Source organism: Muscardinus avellanarius (genome assembly GCF_963383645.1).
Source record: "Muscardinus avellanarius genome assembly, chromosome: 9".
NCBI lineage: Eukaryota > Metazoa > Chordata > Mammalia > Rodentia > Gliridae > Muscardinus > Muscardinus avellanarius.
In genome coordinates, this window is record NC_137795.1 from 81,590,762 (window position 1) to 81,609,416 (window position 18,655).

The following is an 18,655-nucleotide window of genomic DNA, read 5'->3' on the forward strand; positions in this document are numbered from 1 at the left end:
CCAGAGTCCAACAAAGGGTTTCATATCACTTACACTTATCTTGTCTCTTGGTCTTTTCTAATCTGTGACCGTTCTGTAGCCCTATCTTTTCACGACTCTGTATACATAGAGGAAAATGTAACTTTACGATGGAGCAATCCAGCCAACACACTCTCATCACTGGGCAAGAGAAGTGCAGTCACTTCCACGGCCTTCTTACCAGAACTGTGCCACTTCATCTAACTAGGAGAGAGCATCCCAGAATTCAGAACTGAGAGGCATTCCTCAAAATAACTGACCTTCATTCTTCACAATGTCAAGGTCATGAAAGTTAAGGCTACAGAACTTAATTTCCTTTCGCAAGGTTTGGGCCTACCTGTGACTACATCATGCCAACCAGTGGGCGATCTTTGAAAATGATTTTTATTAAACAATTTATTATTAAAGCCTCAATAGGAAGTGGAACTTATAACTTTAAGACATGTAACGAGATCATTCTTTTCCAGTATAACATACTATATGTATCTCTGGCTGCACACATTTAACTGGAATAAATGGTGCAATGCAAGCCTTTACTCCTGGGCTGTGGGGTTAGCATTTGGAGGATCCAGGCCCTCTTGCTCCTCTAGCTCCAATTTTCCAACCATACATCTATGGTTATGTCAGGTGAGCTCAGCTAGTTAGAGTGCGCATTGCACACATAGCCAGTGGCCCAGCTCCGTCTGCTTGGATGTGTTCCATGTATCAGTTACATTCCATGTTCCTGTCCATCCGTTAATGCAATAGAATGTAATAAACACCTCTATATGTCAGGGTGTGTGTTAAGTCATTAGAGATAGGTGGATTAAAGAAGACATTATTAATAGTTTAGCAAGTATTTATTATTTCCACTTAAAAATAATCTCAGTCTATGAACAACATAATTTCATTTTCATAAAGATTTTAAGAACCAACATATTTAAATGTAAATAAAATTAGAATCCTAGACCAGAGAAACCACATGCTCTGTGTTGGATTCTAATCTCAGAGAATATGGATCTTAGATTTGTACAAGAGTTTGTATGAGATCACAACTCTAGCTGTGATTTCAGATTGCATGCTTTTTTAAAAACTAAACTTTGGTGATCGATCTAGCTAGGACCTAGAGCAGAGTTCTTAATAAATTATTAGTGTTCATTTAATTGTCTTCACATCATTATCTATGTTACAGGACATGTAGTTTAAAGTAAGTCTCAAATCCTTGACTGAAAGTGTTAGTATGGCCTAGCACGGTGGTACATGCTTGTAATCCCAGTATTTGGAAGGCTGAGACAGGAGGATCACAGGTTCCAGGACAGCCTCAGCAACAGAGTGAGACTGTCAGCAACCTAGTGAGACCCTGTTTCAAAAACAAAGCATAAAAAGGGTTGAGGGGTGAGCCAGGCATAATGGTGCATGTTTGTAATCCCAACATTCAGGAGGCTGAAACAGAAGGACTGGGGTTCATGGACAGCCTCAGCTACTTAGTGAGGCCCTTTGCAACTCAGTGAGACCCTTTTTCAAAATAAAGAATAAAAAATAGGGAAGGAGGTGTAGCTCAGAAGTAGAATGCTCCTGGGTTTCATCTCTAGTACTGCAGGAAAAAAAAATAGCTGAGGGTGTAGCTCAGAGAGAGAACCCCCCCTGCCACACACACACACACACACACACACACACACACACACACACGTTAGTAGAGGAGAATGCTACCTGACACCAATGCTTTTAGTGAAATAGAACACAAAATTAAAATTCAAGGACTATTGTGAAATTCAAGATTATTTTAATTTACCCAAATGCAGCAATGAGGTTTTCAAAGGGGATAACCTTATATATATATTTTTTAATTGTAAGCTTTTAGCCATGTGAGTTTTAAGTAGAAGGTCTGACTCAAAAATAATAACAAAGACAAAAATGATAATAGTAAAAATCATGACAAAAATAATAATAATAATAGCACATGGACCAAGCACTGTTCAAAGTGCTTTAAATGTGTGATTTAATCCTCACAACAACTTTTTAATGTACTATTATGTTCCCAGTTACAGATGAAAAAATGAAGCTCAGAGAGGCTGGAGAAGTCACCCACAACTGCAGAGCTACTAGTTGGCATGGCCTTGGCCTGGGCCACCTAGCTTCAGGGTCCAGATTCTTAAACTCTTAGCCACTATACAGTTTGCTAAGTAATTCAGTCATTGGATAAACTGAGATGACAAAAAGCTCTAAATTACAACAATTTATATAAGTCAGAAGTTTATTTTTCTCTCACATAACTATCTAGAAGTTAGAGGCTCAGGGCATTCCATCTCTGAGCTACACCCTCAGCCGTTTGAAGTTTTCTTTTTTATTTTGAAACAGTCTCACTAAGTTGGTGAGGGTCTCACTAAATTGCTGAGGCTGTCCTTGAACCTGCGATCCTGCTGCAGCCTCCAAAGTACTGGGATTACAGGCATGTACCAGTAGGCCCAGTAAGCAACTTTCTTTTTAAAAATGTAACTAGAAATTTCACTTCTGCTCATATACTTCTGTCCGGTACTGGCTCACAGGTACATATTTGCAAGGTAGGCAGAGAAATGTACTCTGACCATACATGCAATCAAACTGAGGAGGTCCTATTATTTTTAAAGAAAGAGAGAAGGAATACGAGGGGGACATTGAGGCTCTAGCAGAGCCTGCCCCTCTGGTGTGGACCACCTGCCTAAACTGGAGGACACTTCTCTGTAGCAAAATCCTTAGCATGTCCAAAGAGAGACCACCCAAGTGGAAGCACGACATTTATGGAGATGTACTGGTTCTGGAATTTTTTTTTCCTCAGGGTCCAGATTTCTATAGACAAAAAAGCCAAGCTATGTGCCGTGTGTACTTTATATTCAATATGGGTTTAAAAAAAAATGCTCAGCCGGGTGTCTTGGCGCACATTTGTAATCCCCACGCTTGGAAGGCAGAGACAGGAGGATCATGCAGGTTCGAAGCCACTCGCTGGCTTAAGAGACCCTGTTTCCAAATAAAAATATAAAATAGGTCTGGGAGAGTAGCCCGGAGGTAGAAGGGTTCCATCCCCAGTAACACACACACACACACACACACACACACACACACACACACACACACAACTAAACCTCAAAAAAAACTCCCATTCATACAAAGGAAGAGAGACAAAAATACAGTGGTCAATTGTCCATAGCCATTGTGGGAGTCAGTTGTCAGATTTACAAAGGCTCCTTGTCTTAACGTGGGGAAGGATCTCTGGCTCGCTCAACTGTCAGTGATCTTTGACATATCGGCTTTGAACACTGTTTCTCTCTTTTTGTTTTGTTGTTTTTTTTTTGAAAGATTATTTTTGCATTGTGCACTGTAATAATGCATCATAATGAGGCTCCGAGTGATAGAATCATACATGCACATCACACTTACTATATTTCCCTCCAGGTCCCACACTATTTTTCCCCTCCCCAAATATAATATTCAAATGGGTGTTAATAACTTCCTTCACGAACAAAAGATTATTTGAACTGTTTCATTCATCAAATCTCCCCTTTCACTACCCCATGTCCCTCTCCAAATCCCCTTCCACTATACTACTAGTCTCTCCCCTTTATTTATCTAAAGTCCTTTTTGTTTCTCCATTCTTCCTGTTTCTTATTCATAAGTAGTTGTTTGAGAATAGCCTTTTACAAGGATTGCACCATCTTTGCATCTTACTTCATGCTAGGGCCAGGTAAGGACCTACATTTATTTTAGGGATCAGGGAATCAAAGACTTTTGAAACCCAGGCTTGTGGTCTCAATGGAAATACAATTCTCCCCCAAATTATGTGGGCTTCTGTTCTTCCTGCTTCTAGACAATTCCATGTAGTTGTGTTAATCTCTGTTAACTAGTTCTGCCTTTGTCCTGGCAAAGATATATCTACAGGAGATGCTATATTTTTATATATCCCAGCCATAAGCTTTTCAGTCTGTTACCATTACCATTTCCAAAAGGTACCTGTTAGCCATTTAATTGTGTTAAGCATGAAGTGGGCTTTCTTATACACTTTAGTAATATTATGACTTGGAGATGGAATGTCCCTGGAAAAGCTCATGTATTAGCAATGCCAAAAGGTTCAGAGGTAAAATAATTAAGTCATGAGGGTTCTTTTCTCACCAGTGCTACTGATGGATTAATATTTTGAACATATTAGTTGGGTGGAAAAGTAGGCAGGTAGAGTGTGGCTGGAGGAGGTAGATCCATGGAGATGTGGCCTTGGGGTGATGTATGTCCCTCCCCTCGTCTGCTCCCCTTGCTGTCTCTCTTCATGATGTGAGAGCAGCATCCCTCCCTCCACATACATTACCTCTGCTGCCACCATTTGTGTTTCCAAGCCAGCCCCATGGACCATGAATCCCAGTAAGCTTTCCTCTTCTACATTATATTTTGGTCACAGCAATGGGAAAGGTGATGAAGACAAGTACACTAATTAGTTTGCCTACTTAAGTTTTGAGGTCTTTGTGAAATACCATGGAAAGCTCGCTGTGCCAACAGTCGATATCCCCCCCCCCCCCGCAGACAGACCTGACAGCAGGTGGTGGCTGGCTGGTGTCATCAGCAGGTAGCACCATGAAGCCTCACAGCACTTCTGCATGTGCTGCCCTCACGCTTCTTAGGAGTCCTGGGATCTCACAACAACTGAAAGCACGTAATAAAGGAAATCCATGCACTGCTGTTACTTGAGGCAAACTTAAACTTGTTTGTGAATGTTCAGGTTCCCTATTTTAAAATCCCACATTTTTTTTTTTTATGGTACTGGGGTTCCTGGAAACCTTTCTACCTCCGGGCTACACTCTCAGACCTATTTTTGTACTTTTTAAAATTTGGAAACAGGGTCTCTTAAGCCAGTGCAGCTGGCTTCAAACCTCCACGATCCTCCTGTCTCTACCTCCCAAGCCCGGGGATTACAAGCGTGCGCCACCACGCCTGGCCTAAAATCCCACATTTCTAAGTATGGTTATATGTGTGCCCATGTGTAGATTTGTGTAGGTCCAGATGTGTTTGCATAAAAATTATCAAGATGAAAGTAGACAGAAAATGGTGTTCTGTCTATGGACAGGTGTCCAAGGCTACTGTAACTGCATGTTTGATTAAGTATTTGAGGCCATTAGTTCAATCAGCAGAAGATTCTCTACCAAACTACATTTCCATGGATCATGACCTCATATGCTTTATTAATGGGCTATTTAGAAGTAGGAGCACCTAGGCTGAAATGCTTGGAAGACCAATTGTTTTCCACATGAGTGATCAGTTTCTTCTGGGCAGGCTTGTTTTTTTTATATTTATTTTTTTTATATTTATATTTGCTTAATATATAGAAGAAATTTACTGTTATATTTGGAACTGTTATGGTAAGTACACACCAACTAAAAGTTGTCTTTAGAAATAGCTCTGTTGTTATCTGGGTGTGATGGCACAAGCCTATAATCACAATACTTGGGAGGCTGAGACATAAGGATCACAGGTTGGAGTCAAGCCTCAGCAACTTAGCAAGATCCTATTTCAAAATAAAAAAGTAAATAGGTAGGCCTGAGGCCTTTGGAGGTAGAATGCACCTGTGTTTAATCTCCACCACAGAGGGGGGAAGGGGAAGCAAGGAAGGAAGGAAGAAAGAAAGAAAGGGCAGGAGGAAGAGAGGGAGGGAGGAAGGAAGTCTGTAGTTTATTGACTATTTCATATCCTGCTACTTCGGCTTCAGCCTAAAATAATAGGTTAGTTCCTTGAAAATAAGAAATAACCTTTTCGTGCTGTGGTTGTGTTGCTCTTATTGTTTTGTCATTTCCCAAACTGATTCAGATTATTCAGAGTATAAGAGATCCCAAAGCAGTATGTTCAGCTCCAACTCTACACTTCTTTTTTCACAAATCAAAAAGAACTGAGCACTTTCTGATATCTAAACATATAAATTCATTCTTTCTTTTCATTTGCATTTACATGTACCCTTCCCTTCTGGATTCCATCTGGGACTGAAACCAAAAGTGCTGAGAGACCACAATAAAGGCTGATTTCCTTTGGGTTTCTAGCTGGCTAGAAATGAGGACCATTAGCCATGTCACAGGCTGTGTCTCCCTAGATTTTCCAGTCCCAATTCTATAAAGCCCGGGAACTGGCATGTGTTGAGACTAGAGGGTGCCTTTCAGAAGGGACTTCAGCACTCCAGAACATGTTGGCCTCATACTAGCTCATCTGAAGGACATTTCAATTTAAAAATAAAGAAAGAAAACTTCATATGAGCTCAGAGATTTGGAATGCATGATAAATAAAAAGTACTTCAACATTGATGTCATATTACTACATTTAATTGAAAATAATGAATTCATCTGCTTATAATTTATTTCAATTTTCCTCTTTTCTGAGTTCTTTGTGGACTAACATAGAATTCTTTCATACTATTTTGTATGGCCACTTTTCAGTTGATATTTGTATAAGGAAGAAATACACACAATTGCATCACATTTTACGATACTCATTACGGTATGGATTCTAAGGTGTCATAAGACTAAGAGCACCAAACATAGATGGCGAGTAAAGCCATATACACTGTCCTGCTACCCAACCTCAGATTTTATGGCATTTTAAAAAAACAATAAAATTTTAAAACATATTTGTATTCACATTAAAACAGGATAAATCTCGATGCCTGAAACTTCTCTATTTTTAGGGCAATAGTTTTAGGGACCTCTTCTGAACAAAGAGAACTTAAGTAGTTGTACTCTTTCTTTAAAATTCAAAGTGAGGTCATTATATAGATGAAACTTGTTTACTGAAAATATTTTATTTGACAAAATTGTAAAGTCAAAATGTCTCCTACTACTCAGAAAGGATGTTTAATTTCATTTTGTACTTCAGAAGGATAGATAGTAAAAATTTCCCATGAGTTTTATAAACAGGGATAGAGCTTAGAGGCTTACCTGATAAGAATTGTTTAACAGAAGATTGAAAAAAAATTCATTGCCATAATCCCAAACTTCATGTCATTAGAAGGTGTCACGCGTAAGAATCATGACTCCAAATTCATTTGGCTGACTTCTGCCCACTTCTGGTGTCGGTCTCTAAACACCATCTATTAGTGATTCAAATGGCTGTTTTCATTCAGCTCAGATATTTCAGATGACCATCCTCCTGTCTTCAGTATTTACCACCTGCTCTCAGTTGTTCCCTCTGATAGACGACAAGGCCAGTGAACAAGACAATATTATGTGGCAGTGTAGGCTCATGGCCCCCTGAAAGAATCACACCTGCTGACACCTGGTGTGACTCCTGACCTCCAGAGAGAGGAAACAATTCATTCCTATGACCCTAGGCCATCTGGGAAACAAATATATCTTCAAAGGACCGATCAGTTCTTTTCTGATTTTTCCTTTTTACTTTCCCTTCCAAATATTTCTTTAATTAAAGTTTGCAAAAATACTAACATAATCTATACTAATGGCAAAATATCAGAACAGGTAAAGTCCATTTTTGCCTTCTCATCTTTGTCCTACTATTCTTAATCTAAGTGATCAACTTTTTAGAGTTTCTTGTTTATCAGTCCATAATTTATGATTGCACAGGCAAGCTTATAAAATAACTAAAACTTTATTTTGCTTAAATAAGATCATGATATACATTAAGAGCAAGCTCATCTTTTTTTGAGAGGAGGTACTTGATATTGAACCCAAGGGCATCTACCTCCAAGATATTTCTCCAGCCCTTTTAAATTTTTATTCTGAAATAGGGTCTACTAAGTTGCTGAGGCTAGCTTCAAACCTATGATTCTCCCATCTCAGCCTCTCAAGTGCTAAAATTACAGGTGTGCAGACAGCACCCAGTGCCTTTGGTTGCTTTTAATAATATATTTTGTATATCCATCCTTATCTTCACTCTGTATCCTTCTTTTCTAAGAATCACAAAATATTTTATTTTAGAGATGCACTGTAAGTTATTTATTCAGTTCCATAATGGTGAACACTTGAGTAGTGTCAAGTTTTGGGTTGGTAAGACAAATGTTCTGGTAAATTTTCTTGTTCATATATCTTGTGTACTGTATGTATGTATGTATGTATGTATGTATTTATTTATTTATTTATTTATTTATTTATTTATTTATTTGCAGTGCTGGGGATTGAACCCAGCGGCATCTACCTCCCAACTACACCAGCCCTGTTTTATTTTGAAACAGGGTCTAAGTTGCTGAGGGCATTACTAATTAGCTGAGACTGTCTGAGAATTCACATACTCCTGTTTAGTCTCCCAAGTATGGGGATTACAAGCATGTGGCACCACGCCCAGCCATGTGTACTTTAATATATATGTCCATAGAATAAAGTTTTTAACAGTATGATTGCTGGTTTAAAGCAGTTACTTTGAGAGCTATTTTTAAATTGTTCTCCATAAAGAGTATAAACTCTCTTAATATGAATTTATAGACAATTTTCTTTTTAAAAACATTCAGTTTTAGAATTAATGTGGTACATAAAGGATGATCACAGATAGATTATGCCGTAATATTTCTTGCTAATATACACTTCAGCTAATCATTCTATAAACGTTCATTGGACTTCCAATACTATGACTTACACAATAGCTACTCAGTATTTTATGGCTGACTGGCTATAGTATTAAGAATGCAATGGTTAAATTTAGAGACAATGCAAAGACAGAAAATAATTCATTCCTTTGGAATAAGATGCAAGTTGATACAAGGAGCCTATTTGAAAATGTCTCAAAAGGAAAACCACAAACAAAATTCTAGAACTAAATAGATTATATAGGAATTAACTGAACAATGGTTATTTGTACAGACTCAAAAATGTCAGAGCTAGTATTGCACTTGAGGCCATTCCAGTGCCCTAAATATCTACACTCTTGGGGTCCCAGGCTGGCTCCCCGGGAGGTTTACTCTGAGCTACTCATTCTTCCTTCTCTATTCCGATGACTCCACATTGGAGCTGAGCCCTAACCTTAAATAGATCTCTTTCTTGTCCTTTGTTGGTCCCATATTCTGACAGTATATTCAATTAGAACAACATTTGAATTGCTAAGCACATGACTCAGATTGTACTAAATGATAGAAACGGAAAGATAGTCACATACTTTCTGATCTGGACTTACATCACAGATGATAACTAACCCAAATTCAGGATGACTCTATTTGAAAACAATGCAATTTGACTTTGTGTTTGTTTGTTTTGGTCCTGGGGATTGAGTTCAGGGGCATTTTACCTCTAAATTACACTCCCATTCCTTTTAAAATTTTTTGTTCCAATATAGGGCCTCATTAGATTTCTTAGAGTACTGTTAAGCTGCTGGGATTGTCTTTTAACCTATGATCCTCCTGTCTCTCCTGGCTACAAGTTGACTTTAAGGAAACAGCTTTTAGCTGGGATTAAGATGAAGGTAGAGTGAAGGAGATAGAGAAAGTATTAGAGCTTGGAATCTTGTTCTGCCCTTAAGAAAATGAGCAATGATTCTGTGAGCTGGCAGAGTCTGAAGTGAACTGGCATTTAAATCATGCCTCTCGGTAATTTAGCATTTCTCTTGCTTTATCTCTACAATTAAGGGAGGAGTCTATATCATAAAAATAAGATAATGCTCATAAATGAAGTCATATGATGCATGGCAAGTAGTAAATGCTGAAAGGAACAGCTATTTCAGTTATCATTATGATTATCATTGTGTTCCAATTTTATACTTGAGAAGCTTGACAAGTTTATACTAGGCATCTGTCAGATTGGCAGGTAGGTTAGAACTCCAACTAGAAAGAGATACTCATCCTAATATTCACAAAGCATTTTTGCAATGTATTTCTGTTCTTGATTTATATTTGGCAAAAAATTATGATTTGTTAATATTTCATCTTCCACTATTGAATATGGCATTTTATAAGAATAAAAACATGAATAGTTGTGTGAGAAACAAAAGCATATATTTTAAATATATGAATGTCCATATTTAAATATCTCCTAATGTTAATCTTTATTTATGATATATATTTCCATAATATGAATCTTCAGTGTGAGTCACATACAACCCAGGATATGCAATCTTGCTTCTTATTATATGCTTAAGGAATCCATCTCTATGCCAAAAGGAGAAAACTTATGAAGCTTACAGATTGATTTTCATAGGAGAAATTAAATGTCATTAAAGTCTTTGCCTCAAAAAATTAAGAATTTCAAAAGTCAAAGATATTATAATTTTTCAATTTTAGCACTTATAAAATATCATTATACACAACATCCAGAAAACTTCTTTGAAGTTCATTATGACTAATTTATAAGAAAACTAAATTACTAATTTATAAGAAAACTATATTACTTTGTTTATATCTGGCACTAATGACACATCTTCTAACGACAGAAACAATATTCCCAACACAATTTTAGCCTGTCTTAAACTCAGTTCATAATTTTAAAACAATTTAAAATTTGTGTTTTTCTAAAATATTTTGGTCAATTTTTAGTATATGTCCTTAAAAGAGAAATGTGAGAGTGCCTTAACACAGACCTTGAGAATTTCATTGTTTTTAATTTTGTGGCTGGTCTCCTCAAGAGAAAGAGGTACTAAATAATACCAACGTTTTTTCCCCTACAGAGCCATCTGAAGAATGTACAGGCTTATAGAAAGTACCATAAGCCAGATGTAGTTGCACACACCTTTAACACTGGGAGTACTTGGGAGGCTGAGAACAACTTAGTGAGACTGTTTCAAAATAAAAAATAAAAAGTTCTAGGGGTGTAGCTTGAAGGTAGAATGCCCCTGGGTTCAATCTTCAGTACCAACAACAACAATTAGAAAAAGAAAGGCAGATAAAAGAAAAAAGTGCCATATGCATCTCCCGTGATGAATCTCTTCAAGTTGGATTTTTAATGCACCACGTGCTAACAATAGTATTACATTCTGTTCCTAGCTCTAGGTTGTAAAGACTGAACGTACAAACTGAGAAGTTAGACTCTGTTTTCACAAGAGAGCAGGGGATGAAGAAACAAATAGGCTAGAGAAAGAAAGCAGTATTCTAATACATTGATATATACATCCGACCACTAGTATATATCAAGTGCATCAAGGTAATTTCCCAGAGGAGAAAGACTTGAAGAACCTGGGTTGTGAAGGATGAGTAGAAGTTGAACAGGTGATGGATAAGCAGATAGCTGTGTGTGTGAAGATACAGAGACATCAGAGAAGGTGGCACTGGGTAAACCTGAAGTTTTTCAGATGAAACAGAATGCAGGGAGAAGATTAATTGGCCAAGATGGAAATGGGCTGCTAAGGAAGGCAGTGACCGCATTTTATTCTGAACGCTTCTCAGCTTCAAGTTATTTCCAGCAGCAGCAAAAGGAAGTAGTAAGACTTTCATTTTAGAAACACGGCTTCAGCAACATGTAAGTGTGGGCAGACACTAGAACTGGTGGCAGAAGAGATCCAACAGGAGGTCAAGGCAGTTCCAATGGCAAAGGGCACAAACACACAGATCAAATGGACATCAAGGGAGTAAAAAGTGAAATCAAGAGAAGAAACTCTATAAAGACCTGGTGATTGGCAGATACCTGAGAAAATGGAGAGAAGGGAGACTTGGATAACTTAGGTGTGCAACTTGAAAACTGGAACTCTTCTGAGCTCCTGGTACTGAGACTATGAGGTATGGGACAGAGTTGGGAAGAATAACTTTCAAGTCAATTTTGGCTGTTTTGCAAGTAACAGCAAACATGAGTAATAGGAACTTAAAAAAATAAGAGGTAGTTTCCTCTTACAACAAAACTTCCAGAAGCGGATGTTTGTAGCAGATCCAGGATGCAGGACTGAAGTCTTCACAGTTCTCGTGGCCTTTCCCTCATATCATAAGATAGTCATTATTTCCAGTTATCAGGTCCTCAATCTGGGAAACAGATAAGAAGAAAACAGAAGAGGAAGGTACAGCTTCTGCTACCAGAAAAGCAAGGGCTTTTCTTACAATTCCCAGCAAGTTCCTATTTACCTTGTACTGGCCAGATTTGTGTCACAGACTACCTCTTGACTACAAGATAAATGGGAGGCCTGTGATTAGCCTTCCTTTTTCAGAAGGAAAGTAAGAAAAATTGAGATCACAATGTTTTGACCCCAACTATGATATCTGTTCTAGTTATATTGAAACTGAGGTACTTATGAGACATCAAGGGGGCTGTCCAGGAAGCAGGGAGTGTGTGTCTGGGACTCACAAGAGTATCCTAGGCAGAGATACACGTTTGGAAATTGTACTCAGGCCAGTAGTGGTTCTGCCATGGTGAATTATCTCTCAGAAAGCCAGTGAAGAAAGCTGAGAGCACTCTAGGGAAGGCCAGACTTGGAGGTGCAACAGCAGAGGGTCTCCAAAAGAGCTGGTGTTTGGTATTAAAATGTATTGACCAAACCAAAGAGGTGTGTGTTTGCAGAAGTAGAAGGGAATGACCTGGGTGTGGTGGCCCACTCCTGTAATACAAATACTTGGAAGCCTGAGATAAGAGGATTGCAGATTCAGGACCAGCCCCAGCAATTTAGCAAGACTCTCAGCAACCTAGTGAGACCCTATTTCAAATAAATAAATAAATAAATAAATAAATAAATAAATAAATAAATAAATAAATAAATAAATAAAGACAGACAGACTAGGAGTATATCTCAGAGGTAGCATGCTTCTACAGAGGTTCAATCCCCGGTAATACACACACATGCACACACACACACACACACACACACACACACACACACATACACACACAGTAGGAGGGAATGACTTGGAAAAAATATAAGTGATGGAAGCAAACTTTCACAGAGGGAAGAAAGCTTACTTTTTCTACAACACTAGAGAAAGAACAAATATTATTTGGGCCTGGTTGGTTTATTGGCAGGTGGCAAGAAATTGAGCAAATTACTGCCTGATGGGCTGTACAGTCTGTGTGAATTAGGAGCCAAGATCTTGTAGTGAGACCCATGGAGAGGTTAAAATGGGGAGTGTAGGGATAATGAAAAAGGTGTGAAATGGACCTAGTGGAGAATGGGAAGAATTCCAAACAGAATAATAGAGAAGAGATTCCTGGTGGCAAAGAGAGACCAGCAAGACATTTGTGCAATATTTATCTTGACATTTGTGTGGCTTTCACCAGTGTCACTGAGAGGCATGTAGAACCTCAGGTAGACATAGGCTGTATACTTAGAGGATTAGTGTTGGTTGTACAACTTTGGTAAAATAAATGGAAGAATCTAGTTATGGATAGAAATAGATAGTGTGGGCATAAATTGAGGATTAGGGCCATAAGAATGGACATCCTGCTGTACTAAAGAATAGACAGCCAAAGCTTAGAAGAAAAGTATGTAAAGCTGGGCATGCCTGTAACCCCAGTGACTCAGGAGGCTGAGACAGAAGGATCACAAATCCAAGGCCAATCTGGGCAATTTAGTGAGTAAGAGACTGTCTTAAAGTAAAACTTTAAAAAGGGCTGGAGGTACACCAGGCATGGTGGTGCACGCTTGTAATCCCCGTACTTGGGAAGCAGAGACAGGAGGATCGTGCAGGTTCGAAGCCAGCAGCGCGCGCTGGCTTAGGAGACCCTGTTTCCAAATAAAAATGTGAAAATAGGTCTGGGAGTGTAGCCCGGAGTGTAGCCCGGAGGCTTCCAGGAATCCCAGTACCACCAAAAAAAAAAAAAAAAGGGCTGGAGGTATAAGTCAATTGTAGATGCTTGCCTAGGATATGCAAGACCATGAGTTTCATTCTCAGCCCCTAAAAAAAAAAAAAAAAAAGAGTATGTTTGATTTGGAGAAAATACATAAGAATTAAGATTAAAGATGAGGTAGTTTGGGCTTGATAAATTCTGGAGTTAGTCCAAAGATGGATTTAAAATGAAATGAATTTGTGTGGATGTTTGATAACATATTGTGAAATGGAGAAAATGATCAACCAAAGTGTCTCATTAGTAAACATGGAAATATAATTAAAATGGTGGTGGAAGCCAAGCGTGTTGGCCCACGCTTGTAATTGCAGCATTTGGGAGGCTGAGACAGGATGATCCAGGTTCACAGACAGCCTCAGCTACTTAGTGAGACCCTTTGCAACTCAGTGGAACCCTGTTTCAAAATAGAGAATAAAAAAGTTGAGCTTGGGGTATAGCTCAAAGGTAGAATGCCCCTGGTTCCATCCCCAGTACCACACACACACACACACACACACACACACACACACACACACAATTGGTGGTGGTGGAAGAGAGCCAGAGCAAGAAGACAGACAAAATGACCCATAGAAGAAAGTTAATGATATGGAGTAGTGATGTGAAAGAGAAAGGTTGGTCACAGGAGAAGGTAACCCAAGCTGAGAGACTTAGTCAGCTTCCGCTGGACACAGGTTCACAACAATCTGTCTTTTTCTCACTAGAGGAAACATCCTGGGGATCCTCTGAGTTGTGAAAGGGTTTGTTTGGCATAAATGAGATTGACAGAGGACCAGTAAAACCACTAGAAGGTGTATCGAAGGGGAAGAGTGTGAAGCATGCAGAGTTAGTGGGGAGGAGAGATGGACAGAAATGTGAAATTTTGTTCCAGACATGAGGATACCAAAAACATGAGGTTGTGGGACACACCAGATATTATGTGGCCTTACCCTGTTAGACATTGGGACCCCAGAGCTCCACACCTTTGCTCAACACTACAGTGGGACGTTGGGGAGAATCTATCATTAAGTCCCAACTATAGCAATAGCACCTTTTCTTTTACCTCTCCCAGCTCTTCCCACCTTTCCATAAAGGTTGTTGTCAAATAAAATCTTACTGTTTTAGATCTGGGTACCATGACTTGGGTTAATTACTATGACAACTAATTTCTATCATTTTAATGCAGGATTGTGGCTTGTTGATTCACCCAGAAGAAACCTGTGGGCTACAACCTATACCTTCAGACTACATTGAAGCTATCTCACACCCTGAACTAAAGAGATGCCCATCTGGGGACACAAAAGGTAACAATAATATTAAATATCATTTCTATTTTTAAAAATTCCTTAAATACAATTATACATATATTTAGACTATCCTTGTAAATAATCAAGAACATTACCTTTTCATGAGAATGAACTACAACACATATAATGAGTATAACTGAGTGGTTTCAGCATTTTCATTACTTTGGTTAGTCAGATTCTTTTCACCTTCCCCTTTTTGCCTAGTTAATGCATATTCATCTTCAAATCTTTGCTCAAAAGTCACTTTGCCCCATGGAGTCTGCCTTAATGCTCAAATTCCTATCCTTATATATTTTATAACACTTCACTTTTCTTCCAAAACAATTACCACCATTCTTTATAATTAAACATGGAACTGATTGTTTGACATCAGTGTTCCTAGAATATAAGCTTCACAGGGCAGGAAGACTGATTGCCCACATTTTATCAATCCACTTGGTGGCACCATGATTTGTACATAGTGGATAGAAAGGATTGCAAAGGATGCAAGTTCAGTCTTGAAGAATTTACTTCCATTCTTAAAATCAATGGGAATGATCATTAATGTCCCCCATGCATTGAACATGAAAAGAGGTAGGAAAACAAAGAACATGGAATTCAAATTACAACATTAAATCCTGCCTAAGCCTTGAGAAAACCTGGAATGAGACCCTTCTTTGGCTCCACTGTCCTCACCCTGTTTTTCTCCTTCCTCTGCAGTTTTCCTTAAGGTGGAGATAGTAGGCTCCCATTGTATCCAAAGTGATTACAGGAGTAGGAAGTAGCTTTCCCAGGCTTTCTCATTACCATTTTGTCCTCCTGACTCTCTGTCTCTCTTCATCCAAAATGTCTGATAAAAAAGAAAAACTCAGGGGCTGTCCTACCCTTGATATGAGCTTCACACCACTGCTGGAATAGAAAATGTGTTTCCCAAATGGGCAGGACAAATTGCAATTTGGCACGCACACTTACCAAATGTGGGCATGCCCCCTTTTTTGCACATGTGTTGTAAATTACAGATGCCAGCCAGTGCATGGGGAGAGATTTGCCCATTAGAATGTGTCAGGTGGTATGATTTGTGATTCTTTGCTAAATGAGACACATTCTCTTACTGTACAGATAACTCATGCTCAAAATTTTTATTAAAATGATTTTTCAATCCGATTACAAATTATGATGATCATAAAGCAATTCTATTCCTCTTACTGCATCAAGTCGTTTCTTTAATGATTATTTCAGAATGCATTACTAGGATTCCTCAAAACGCTTGTTCTGCCCCTTAAATGTGTGGTCACTGTGTCGGCCTTTGTTAGGTGCTGTCTCTGTGTCTAGACCTTCAGGGAGAGGCTTTCATTGAATGGGGGTCTTCTGATATTTGACTGCATCACTTGACTTGGCAGACAATCAAGCCCCTTTCGAGAAACTCTCCAAACTGACTATCAAATCAAGCCTATGTTCATTAGCCTGAAAATCTGAGGCCACCATTCTTACAACTTCTGTTTAAAGTATGGCCCACATGTTCCTCTTTGTGTCTGACCTGTGATCTTCAAAACACAATGATTCACATCAAGAAGTGGGGGACACCACAGGCAATCCAAAGGGGGGGAGCCAGTCAAGAGGACAATACATGTGCATTTATTTTTTATCTAGTCATTTTTGTTTTTATGTTTTACAATGTATATAATATATAAATATTATTGTCTCTACACATGTATTAAATGTATGTGTTCTCATTTTTGCGGTACTAGAGTTGAAACCCACGGGCATTCTACCTCCAATGTACACCCCAGCCCTATTTTTTATTCTTTATTTTGAAACAGGGTCTCACTGCGTTGCAAAGGTACTCACTAAGTAGCTGATGCTGTCCACAAAACATAATCCTCCTGTCACAGCCTCCCAAATGCTAGGATTATGAACAAGCATCACCATGCCCAACTCATATGTGTGTTATATGTCATTGTTACATAAACAGTATGTTTTTACTGATGGTTTCTGTAGATTACATGTTTTTCCAGAGAATGCATTACGCCATTTGTTTTCCAATGTCTAATATGTGCTAGAAAATGGTTGCTTAACTAAAACTAAGATCCAAACCAGCCTGCCCTCCATATAAGACTGTGAGCAGCCAGAACAGAAAGATCAGGTTAAACTGCTCCCCACTGCAACTTCTAAAGGCCCTAAGGATCAAAGTCAACAAGAACGGTCAGAGCAGCAGCTCTCAAGAACATATTTTTTCTGCCAGAGTTGATTTCCTTTCTTAATAGCAAGGTTCTTTCCTGTTGAAAGAGTTGTCATGGTGGACAATACTGGAAAAAAGTTTATTTAGGAACTTTAGGTTTAGTGTACATGGCTGTATTTATCAGCAATTTTAACTGCTATACTCCAAAGACTAGCCATGCAACCAAAAGGAAGGAAGATTCATTTGCTCACAGTTTGGAGTTCAGTCCACCTCAGGCCAGGAGCCATGGATCTCAGGGCATGGTTGCAGGAAGTGGGAGAAATGGAGAGCACAAGTCTTTGTTCTCACATCATGGAGGACAGAAGCCAGGGAAAGAGCCAGGGAGAAGGAACCATATATAATCCCCCACACTGCAGCCCCACGGACCCACTTTGTCCAGCAACACCCGACCAGCCTGGGACATCACCCAGAGGAATCCATCCACAGCTGAGAGTATAACCAAGTCCCACCTCCAACACTGCCACCCATTTTTGTGAGGGCTGAGTGCACAACTCAAGTCCAAACCATTACAATGGCCGAACAGTCTGCTTCAAAAAATCTCATTTCAACATCACATTACATTTATTCAGAAAAACTGGGTCCATTTTTTCACTTTCCAATAGAAAAATGTCAAAATGTCTTTTTCAATAGCATTAGCTAATATATTTTTGAATAACTAGTTTTTATTCTTAAACTGATATATTTTGTTTAGGTAATTCACTGAGACACAACCTAAGAATTAAATCTGTTGCTTAAGGAAAAAAATGTAACACTTCTGATTTAGAGAAGAAGAAATGTATACCATGATCATAGAATGATATTTGTGTGTGTGTGGGGTACTGTGGGTGGAACCCAGAGGCTTTCTATCTCCGGGCTATACTCCCAGACCTATTTTATATTTTATTTGGAAAAAGGGTCTCACTAAGTTGCTGAGAGCCTCACTAAATAGCTGAGGCTGGCTTCGAACCTGTGCAATCCTCTGTCTCAGCCTCCCAAGTGTGGGGATTACAATTCAAGTTGCATTTCATGATAGGTAAATAAGATTTCATTATATCTTATTTTAGCAAAGAAATGACAACAATCTAGCACTTCTAATACTAAATATATAAATGCATTTTTCTTTTTAATAAAATCTTTTTTATTTTAAAACATTATAGGCTTGGGAATTACTGCTAAAATTTATGCAGTTGTACATCTCACCATGGTCCTAAGTCACCAAGTTGAATGTCTTTTCTCCATGGTATCAACCACTCTGATTCATTTAAATGGTGGAAATCTAAGGTGCATTAAACATGAAGCTCTAACTATAAATAAAATAACTTCTCCTAAAAGACAGAATTCATTCCTCAAAATGTTATTCTGTAAAACATATGTCATACTTCAGAAATCACAGCTTTGATTCATTCAGTGTTTAAAAATATAGCATAGAATTTATGTCCCGTTTTTGAACAATTTTCGTTAAGGGCTTATGTCATTTAAAATGT

At 38.6% G+C, this 18,655-nt stretch overlaps 1 protein-coding gene across 1 annotated transcript in view; it reads left to right on the forward strand.

Moving 5' to 3' along the window:
- Positions 1-18,655, forward strand: part of CPED1 (cadherin like and PC-esterase domain containing 1) — a gene marked incomplete at both ends in the record, with an annotated part of 287,330 nt that overhangs the window by 227,011 nt on the left and 41,664 nt on the right. The window contains one exon of the mRNA XM_080701788.1: positions 14,854-14,971. Coding sequence (XP_080557914.1) covers positions 14,854-14,971 — 118 coding nt within the window. The remainder of the gene's footprint in view (positions 1-14,853; positions 14,972-18,655) is intronic.